This window comes from Camelina sativa, chromosome 11 (assembly GCF_000633955.1).
Source record: "Camelina sativa cultivar DH55 chromosome 11, Cs, whole genome shotgun sequence".
In the NCBI taxonomy this organism is placed as follows: Eukaryota; Viridiplantae; Streptophyta; class Magnoliopsida; order Brassicales; family Brassicaceae; genus Camelina; species Camelina sativa.
The window spans coordinates 6,390,484-6,401,034 of NC_025695.1; the positions used below are offsets into that span (position 1 = coordinate 6,390,484).

Consider the following 10,551-nt stretch of genomic DNA (forward strand, 5'->3'; position numbering starts at 1 on the left):
ATAAAAACTGACAGTAAATTTAATGTCACTTATTTATAATTGATACAATTATTACATCAATTAGAAAAATTGATACAAATATTTAACATCAATTGTCATAACCGATACAAATATTTATATCAGTTATACTAATTGATATTAAAATTAACTTCATTTATTCAAGTGACACAAGTTAACATCAATTCCATCAATTGATGGAAATAGTTGCATCAATTGTTTAAACTGACCCAAAGTATTACAGTCATCAATATCAGAGTCACTTAAACAACCGATGTAATTTCGTTTGCATCAATCAAAAACTGATGTAATCAAGCAAAATAAATGACCCAATCAACCTCGTTTCTTGTAGTGACGTTGTAGAAGGATCCAAGCCAAGACGAGGTACACTAGAAGTGCGATGGCAGAGATTCTGGGGACCATGGTTGTAGGGTCCAAGGTAGGATGGTGTAGAGCCCAGGTCAGAAGGTATCTTCCATTGGACCTAGGGTAGTCTTCAATCCATAGGGTCTGAGAGCTGAGGAGGTACTGAAGTAGAATGACTTGAAGTCGTTGAGTGAGTAAATTGGAGAGCAGGGCGATAGACCATAAGACTTTATGCCAATACAAACAGATCTTCCAAGGAAAACTAAAGCCATATGCCAATGATAAAGGTCAAACTGTAACAATACAGGTGGGTTCCTCTCACTTGGGGGCCTTGGCCAAGGAGATTAAGAAATCCACACAAAGCATGTAGCCAGTAAGACCAAAGAAAATGCAGAGTAGGCTTGGTCGATTTAGTTTTGGACAACACGAACAAGGTTTGTTTGAAAAAGGGTGGGTGAAGCTTAGGTTCCAAGCTCTTGAGTGTATAAAACATATCCCATAAGAGGTTAAAAAGCACATAAGTGGGATCAGGAACCGGGTATGTGAAACAAGGGCTGAAGAAGCTTCGGTATTCACCGCTCTTAAGCGACATGATCATAATGCCAAACTTCTTCAAGCCTTTCACAACATGAGTATGAATCCTAGATGTTTCACTAGGAAAGGTTCTCATAGACATAAGAGTTTGGCAGAAACAACCTTTCAATGTGAAGCTTATAAACTCATATTCCATAAAGCTAGGTGAAACTAATGGCAGGGTTCTCAAAAATTGTTTGTATAACCAGAGTAACCAAGGTATGTTAGGAGCTATTTGCAGTCTTCGGACAAAAGCTTTCAGGGAACACCACCTATGTTGGCTAAGGGTAGACAAAGGGTGATTAAGAGCAAACCTGTACTTTAGAGAAGGATAATCTGGATCACCATTTGTACGGCGGTAACAGGGAGAAGAGTCGGGGGACCACTCTCGGAGGAAAAGCGCAACGCTGTAAAACTCATCACTAGCCGTTGCCGTCGTCTTTGTCGCGCAAGACTCGGGTGGTGAGGAAGGAGGAAGTTCTACAGAGGCGAGTCGAACTTCGGATCTGGGCAATGAGGAACAGGGGGACTCTGAAACTCCCAGCGGACAGGCTGATAGTGTCCCAGAGGGTAGAGATTGTCGTTCTCCACCTCCGTCTAGCTTCGGAGATGAACAAGCCTTTGTCGCCGTTTGGGTTCTTCGGTAAGGGTTTGTAACGAGTAAAAAGGAGCTAAAAAAGAGGAAAAAAAAATGGAGATTGAGGTCAAGGGATAGTAGAAGCTTGAAAGAGAAACAAGAATCGAGATTTCCCGATGCCGGCGAGCAGAAAACCCACCGGCGTCGGAGGAGGATGGTTGAAACGGCGCCTCGATGTTCGTGCCTGGAAGAGAAAAATTAGGATGAACCTTTTTCATATTTTCTGGCATTATTTTTACCTTTTAATGTTCTGTTGTATATATCCACACAATAGACATATTAATTATATACTTATATAGTTATAGAGTATAATAGCAAAACAAACAATACAAACCAAGTGGAAGTAATTAGTATAAGTACTTAACCACAAATTACAATTAACCGGTAAACAAAAACACAAACAGGATCCTAAGAAGAACATAAATTGATCACTTGGTCATATATCATCTAATAACATATCAAATGATGAAACGCCAAACGCAAATTTTCTAGCAAATTTTTTAAACGAAGTACTTGATTTGTATAGCATCATGAGCAATCAGCCTTGGAAACTCAATTTGTTGTTTTCTCAGTAGACTGACTGCTCGTGATGTTATATCAACTTTCTAGAATTCCACGTGGCATAGTTTCATTTGGTTCAGTGGAAACCGGCGGAGCCGAGTGCTGGAGCCCAATAGTCGGCACCGTTGTCGCTGCCTACTTGGAGTGTGCATGAGATTGGAACAAGACATAAACCTCGACTTCTCAGATCTTTCTTAGGTTCTTCATTTGCATTTTGATTGTCCGTTGACGAAGACGAAGCTCCTCTTCTCTTCATGCACTGATCGATCATTCACCAGCGAAAACCATGTCACAAAAATATAAAAGAAGTCATGAGGAAACACAAAACCTGGAATTTTAGAGTTTTGTCGATTGTGATGCCTTTTAAATTTATACAATAATTTGGGCTTTAGGTCAAGGCCAGATCTGTTTTTTTTTTCCAAAGTATTCTGTTTCATAATATAAAATGTTTTAGAGGTTTTTGTTTGTTTCATCTTATAATTTTAATTTTCTAGACAATTTTATATTTTTTTATTATTTATTTTATGTAGTTTTGTTTTTGATTAGGTAAACTTTTTTAAGATAGAAATTCTTTATTACGCATGTTTTAGCTAAAACATCTTATATTTTAAAAGAGATGAAGTACATTTTATAGATATCAAACAACAGCAACAACCATCATTGGTGTAAACCATGCTGGTGAGTCAAGGTTATTACAACAAACATGAAACCAGAGCAAACTACTCTTTAAATTATACTAAGTTACAAAGATAATCCCTAATTTTTCTTCACAAAATAACAATAACTAAATATTCTCTAAAGATTACAATATATTTTAAAATAGAAATACATTTAATCAAAAACTTTTATTTGTTATCTATTTGATCAGTGCCGGCCCAACCAATTTTGCTGCCTAAAGCAAATTTTTTTTTTTTGCCCATTAATGAACACTAGAAAAAAAAAGTTGCAAAAACTGGTACATACAGGTTCAAACTCGTAACACTGAAGGAGTATAAAGACGTGCCCAACCACTGTACCACCACAACTTTTTGAAAATTGATGCCTCTTAAATCATTAATATATTCTGGCGCTGCTTTACGGGCTTTAGGTCAGGGCCCGCAGGGCCTACACTGTATTTGATCAATATAATAATTTGTTGTTGGATCGGGCGTTATGGATAAATCCCAATATCCACTATATTATGTTCCTCAATAATATGATCCACTGCAAAAGAGAAAGTATATCAATCATATAGTATACGTTTTTTTCTTTCTGGTACTTAATATTTTGGTTTTTCATTTCGAATTTTCTTGTTACTTTGTTCAGTTCGACATAAACTGGTTTCCAATGTAAGTCAAAGATAGGCTGATAGGCATACCTTCGACGATAGTCACCACAATAACTGCTGTAACGTTAATACGTTTTCTTAAGAAAATAAGCGCGTGAAGCGATGATTGGACAAAGATTATTTGTTGGGGTTCGCTATGGGCCGACTTTGTTAAATTGGGCTTTTTAACTTCTTTTTTTGTCAACGGGCTTTTTTAACTTTTCAATTAAATGTGAACTTCGTTATTCAAAGTCAAAACAGTTTTTTAAATGAACGCACGTTTACGAGAAAATGCTACACCAATTTACATGAAAATAGAGACAACATCGGTAATTACATTCCATGCCAGTTTGACCATTAGTTTGTGATGTTACACTTGTGAATTGTGATATAAATAATACAATCCTTTATCTGTTTACTTCACGATTCACACCATAATTCCATAACCAACGTCCAAATCGTAACTGCGAATTTGGTTATACGGGACAAACGATTTGATAGTGCAGTACGGTTGAACTGTGGTACATGCGGGACAAAAGAATTTGCGGAACAAGTGTGGTTTATGTAAAATATGCGGTACAAAATAATGTTTGATTGGTAAAAAACTATTTGCGGTACGGATTTCTTATTATTTTGTTAATAACTAATATAATTTTTTTATTTTTTTTATTGTTTTTAATATAATTATATATTATAAATACATATTATAAATAAACATTATAAACAAATATATCATAAATTAAATTGTCTTTATTGTCAATGAAAAAGTAATTCCATCTATTATTTATAAACTTTAAAAACCAAAAATTATTTTAAATTAATCATGTAAATTTGTGTTCATTAAAATAGTGAAGAAATACATCGATTTAAACATAATTTTGTTCTAGAGAAAACTATAATTTTTATAAAAAAAATTAAATCAGTTAATTATACATTAATGGTTTAATTTGTATTGATGAAAAATAATCAAATTTATTTAAACTAAAATATAACTTTTATGTACATATTTATGCACAACTAAAAATATATATTTATAAATAATTAACTTTTTTTTCTTATTTACAACATATGTAAATTATTTTTATTTATTTTGTTATTTGTAATACAATTATTTCTTGCATAAGCATCTTGTTTTTAACTCAAAAACAATTTATTATTTAACACAAACCTTCTTTTAATACACATTTAGACAAGTATTAATGTATCACTTTTATAATTATAAATAAATGAAAGAAAAGGAAAAGAGGATTTATGGTGATACGCACCATACCTGGATAAAGTTTACTGGTGGGGCGTTTTCATTAAATACGACAGTACAAATAATTAATGCGGTTTTCCTTTTTTGTTTTTTACAAAACCGCAAATTAATACAAATGACATGAATGATGTAATTAATGCGGATTTTCCTTTTTATACAAAAACTTCCCGTCTTTTCAATCACCATTCAAGCCTTAGTTTCCAAACCAAAAAATCAAGCCATGGACGCGAAGAACTCCAAACCTGATGCAACCAAGAATTTCGGTACGAGCGGCAGAAGCGGTGGTTCCAGTAGCGTTTCCGATGTGGGTAAAACGATGGTTTCACCTGGATCTGGTGGAGATCAGCACATCTCGAAAGTTGCTTTTGAGCAACCCTCAGAAGTTCTTCGGTGATCTTCACGCCAAAGACAAGAAGTGAATCATCATTTAATTAAAGAATAAAATGATCAAAGTGATAATATTTTGTTTCTTATTTTCTTTGTTACTGAGATCCTCCTCCAATTCACCTATGAAGTGACGTACAATAATATAATTCCCAATTTCTGAACTGTTTTTGCTTTTTTTTTATATATTTATATATGGTGAGTTTCTTCTATTCAGGTTCATCTAAATATACATTTTTGAAGATATTTATAAAATAAATTTTGAAGTTCATACATATTTACAAGCATGTCATTAGTATTAATTATTAATTTGTTTTTTTATTTAATTAATTAATATTAAGTTTCTATTTTTGAAAACAAAATTTCCCATCTTAAATAAATTTCCAAAACAATTGGAAGCATTCTCTTTAATATTAAATATTAAGTTTATAATTATTTTAATTAATATTAAGTTTTCAATTTTACAAAACAATATTTTCTCCATACACAAATTTACTTAACAATCGGTCTAATCAATAAACGAATTGATTTTCGATCTTGGAGGAAGATCTGTGGCCAAGATTTTTTATCTCAATGCATTGATCTCAACGTATTTAAAACTAATTTTTACTTTTATGGGTTTCATATGATAAGTTTTTGCGGATTAAAAATCTTTGAACATGTTGTCTGACCTGCCTAGCATGGCGGATTCGGACTATGAAACCAACACTAAAACTATTAGTTTATCTCATATATACTATAGATTTGTAGTCATAATTTTGAAAATTAACTTATAAATTATTTAGTATATGAACTACAAAATATTATACATACTATAACACATTCTTAATATTCAAAAAAAATAAAATACTAAACAAAATTATAAATTAATTAGACAAAAGTTAACTAATTGAGAATTTGATAACTAAATAATTTAAAAAGTATTCTTTAAAATACAATAATTTATAATTTAGTTTTGCGGTGTACCGCGGGTGAAATCTTAGTTATTATAATTACCGTCTTACATAAATTAAGATCTACGCATAACTTAAGTCGATATTTTCACCATATTTTCGTGCATTATTTTTCTTTTTAATGTTTTGTTGTATATATATATATATATCCACAAAATAGACATATTAATTATAGTTATAGAGTATAATAGCAAAACAAACAATACAAACCAAGTGGAAGTAATTAGAATAAGTACTTAACCACAAATTACAATTAACCGGTAACCAAAAATACAAACAGTATCCTAAGAACATAAATTGATCACTTGGTCATATCATCTGATAACATATCAAATGATGAAACGCCAAACGCAAATTCTCTAGCAAAGTTTTAAACGAAGTACTTGATTTGTATAGCATCATGAGCAATCAGCCTTGGAAACTCAATTTGTTGTTTTCTCAGTAGACTGACTGCTCGTGATGTTATATCAACTTTCTAGAATTCCACGTGGCATAGTTTCATTTGGTTCAGTGGAAACTGGCGGAGCCGAGTGCTGGAGCCCAATAGTCGGCACCGTTGTCGCTGCCTACTTGGAGTGTGCATGAGATTGGAACAAGACATAAACCTCGACTTCTCAGATCTTTCTTAGGTTCTTCATTTGCATTTTGATGGTCCGTCGACGAAGACGAAGCTCCTCTTCTCTTCATGCACTGATCATTCACCAGCTAAAACCATGTCACAAAAATATAAAATAAGTCACTTAAGATGTGTAGCATTGATTATAACAAAGTTAACACATATTTTAACACCCTGACTCATATAAAGAGGTTCCGTGTATACACTGTTAATCATATTATACAGGAAATGCAGTGAAATAGTGCTAATTAGTCATAAAGAGAAAATATTTCATTGAATTTTTCCTGAGAAAAGGCATATATAAAAGACCGCCAAACGAATTTAAAATGCACTTATATGACGAAAACAATTAAACAAATAAGGAGGAAAAGTTAAATATTTAAATAAATTTAGTGACTTTGTTGGTTTTAACGAACTTTGTTGGTTATAATAATGTAAGGGAGGGTGAAAAAAAGCTGGCCACTGCATCTTTTAATATAATTCAACTTTACTTTAAAGAAAACAGTAGAAAAGGGATAAAATTTTGGAAACTAAAGCTGTCCACATTTTAGATTTTGGATTCAATTGATCCAATAAAAAGTATGGTGATTATAATTATGTTGACCCAAAATAAATGGACGACGTACCTGACCAGGGTCCTCAGGAAATATGCAACTCCTCTCTCCTTGCAACTATTCATAAAAACCAAAGTTTAAAAGAGAATTAGTAAAGTAAATGAGAAAAATTAGTATTGTGTATACACTATATATAGCGTGATGATCTGTGTGTATATATCAGTATGTAAATGAAATTTGGTGCTTACATGTTGTTGGTGCCTCATATTTCCGGAGGCAGTCGTACCAAAGTATGGATGACTCAGAGCCTGCGACAGTTGCAAAAAACAACATAAATACTTTATATATAATCACATCAATCAAGTATTACTTAACATGGAGAGAACAAAACTTTATACTAACTTTATTATCTCTTTATAATATAAGTGTCCTTTCACCATCATTATAATTTTCGTCGATCAATGAGTAGTATAATGGTGTTCATACACTGTAACTGTAACTAATATATGCTAATCTAGTGATATTACTTGGAGATTGATTTTCACTAATCAGGAAATTTACAGTCGGAGAACTGTTTACCAAAACTATGTGATATAAAGCAAATGGTTTTGAGATAGAAAAGGTGAATTAGATAAAAGTCCGAATAATTAACTTATTAGTAATTAATCACTTGGATTTCTCTGACACATTGTAATTTCCTAGACGTTAATCATTTTAGCATTTTTAATTATTCTTTTACTGAAAGCAAAGTGAGAATATTGAGAGTTAGGAAAAGACGAGTCACACCTCAATTTGACTCTGAAGGAATCTAATGTATCCAATAGCTTCCGACAGGACTGAGGCTGTGTCAGTCTGTAAAAGATGGGTAAAAAGGGAAGAAGAATGATTTAGATTAACAAAAATGAAACTAAAAATATCTCCAATATTGATGTTAAAAAGTTGATTTGATAAGGGAATATAAGACGGCATTAATAAATGTATACTTTGTTAATTAAATTTATCGTTACCTTTCCAAATGGAGATACTAGCTGATGAAGCGCTGCGATTCGGCCTCCTAATTTCTCCTTTCTCACCTTTAATTATCACCATAGATTAATTAATACCATAAAGTAAAAGCTTTCTATATACAGTAGATGTGCATGTGTGGTTATATTTTTTTACTAATTACCATGCATAGAGGAAAACGTGCTTACTTAGTAAGTAGAAGTATTTAATAATATTGTACTTTCAATAATTAACATTATATCATCGAATCCAAAGTAATACGAGTCACTTCATTTCTACGTTTCAGTATGTCTATATTCTATAGATTTAATATATAATATCTAAGAAGAATGTTGAGACTGAATTAAGTTTGATTTTTATGAAAGAAAGAGAGAAAAGGAATAATGAAGAAGGAAGAAGAAGACAAAACAAGAGAGAACAAAAGAGTTACAAAACACAAAAACCACACAGCTTATTCTGTGCCCATTCTGTTTTGTTTGCTTCTTCTGTTCTCCTTTGTGTTTGTGTTTTTGTTTTGTTATTATGATGTCAGGGAGATAATTTATATATAGAGAAAACGTTATGTAAGCTAACTAAAGTTTCATTGATTTAATCAGTTAGTTACCTTGAGGGTTGATTGTGACGAAGGAGAAGGTTGAAGCCTTGGCTTCTTATTAGTAGACCCACCAATGTCTACGCTGTTACACTTCATCACAAATATAGATAACAAACAAAAAACAAAGATCAATTAGTCATTAATCAAAAAAATTCATAGCAAAACTTATTCTGGTTGCGTATTGAATTTAGTTTCAAACCTTAAAATAAGACTTAGTTTGTCTTGTTCTTTTTAAATGACGTTTTAGATTTCACTTTTTCATAGTATATGATGTGTTTACTACTTTGGATATAAATTAGACCTTATTTCCGAATTTTCTCTCAATATACAGCATTATATATTAATAGTTTTTTTTTTTGCTGTAGTTCATGAAAATATCTAAGATATGTGGAAGAAGTGTTACCTCAGAGGCTCGATCCGGAGGAATGTGTCTCCCTTCGGACAAGTGAAGACCATTGTGATTGCTAGAGAAATCCAACATATTATTATTATTATTGTTGTTGTTGTTGTTGTTGTTGTTGTTGTTATCCTCGTTGCTATTGAGGCTTGTTGTGGTTGTTGTAACACAAGATTTGTTAGGAGGTGAGTTCGGCGAAGATATGACATAACCATTGTTGTTGTTAATGTTACTCTCTTGTTTGATGTCAACCGCCTCCATGGAAGCTTGTTGGTGGCTTAACACTTGTTCTTCCCAATTCTCCAGTCTCATCTTTCCTTGAAAACTATGGTGTTGTTGTTCATCATGATGATTATGATGGTTCATCATCTCCAATCTCTCTTCCTCTCCCATCATCAATCCACCCCTAAATTTTAAAAGAAAATATCCATAAATATTAGATTGATACTTATAATACACACACACATATATATATACACGTATATATGTCATAACAAAAGAGTAATCAAGATTAGGTAGCAACACACGAGAAATAAGGCCATGAAGTGAACTAGAACTCGAGTAAGAGAGAATATTTTCATTTTGGAATATTTATAGAGGGGGAGAGAGAAAGAGAGAAGGAGAGTTACAAAAGCAGTTGGCTAAGGCTCCAAGACTCTGGAGGGAGATCATTGCTTTCAAGCCAAGAAGAGATGTTAGGGTTATTAGGCAAAGACGTTGAAGAAGATGAGGAAGAAGAAGTCGCCGGAGAGGGCAAGAAGTGCGGCAAAAGAGTCGGCATCATCCGTGGTCGCAGATAATTGTTGTTAGGATTCATATGTGGCGGCAACGGCGCCTGCTGATGACCTATCAACGGTGGTGGTGGCCTCATGCCGCCGCTTACGTTCCACCAATTAGGGTTTCCGGCCGCCATCAGCTGTTGAACCGGCGAACTCTCTAACACACCTCTATTCATCACCTTATCTCTCCTCTTCTATCTGTCTCTCTCTCTCTCTCTCTCTCTCTCTAGATCTCTTTGTGTTTACTAATCAGAGAGGCTTTGGAAAAACTTGGAGAAGTGTTTGATTCTTTAACTTAAGTAGTTTTAGTTTTCTTGGAGAAGAGAAAGAGAAAGAAGACTCAAAAAACTAACTTAAATTTTGATCTCATTTGATAACATGTGATGTTAATTTTTTTGGATTTTTTTTTTTGTTATTTAATTTTGTCTTTTTCCTCTCTCTTTTGTTCGTTCCTTTAATTTCCTTTCTTTAAATTTATTTTATTTTATATATCATATATTTACTTTTTCCCCATGCTTTTTTCCATGCTTTAGCTTTATCTTAAAGTGGGGCAGAGAAAGGTGGTAGCTA

The 10,551-nt window shown here is 32.9% G+C and overlaps 1 protein-coding gene across 1 annotated transcript; it reads right to left on the minus strand.

Annotated features, from left to right (window-relative positions):
* LOC104721964 (transcription factor bHLH68-like) lies at positions 6,237-10,329 on the minus strand. The gene is made up of 8 exons (XM_010440043.2): positions 9,832-10,329; positions 9,209-9,608; positions 8,815-8,895; positions 8,213-8,278; positions 7,992-8,057; positions 7,454-7,513; positions 7,278-7,322; positions 6,237-6,740 (listed from the first exon to the last, which is right to left on the minus strand). Exons 1-8 carry the CDS (start codon positions 10,155-10,157, stop codon positions 6,543-6,545), a joined length of 1,242 nt encoding a protein of 413 aa, XP_010438345.1. The 5' UTR covers positions 10,158-10,329; the 3' UTR covers positions 6,237-6,542.

What these genes read in the sequence shown, in the direction of transcription:
- LOC104721964 (XM_010440043.2), bottom strand. Translation starts at nt 10,157, where the DNA reads ATGAATAGAGGTGTGTTAGAGAGTTCGCCGGTTCAACAGCTGATGGCG. An exon ending in CGTCACAATCAACCCTCAAG is followed by an intron (nt 8,279 to 8,814) that starts GTAACTAACTGA and finishes TGATAATTAAAG; the next exon opens with GTGAGAAAGGAGAAATTAGG. An exon ending in TAGTATCTCCATTTGGAAAG is followed by an intron (nt 8,058 to 8,212) that starts GTAACGATAAAT and finishes CATCTTTTACAG; the next exon opens with ACTGACACAGCCTCAGTCCT.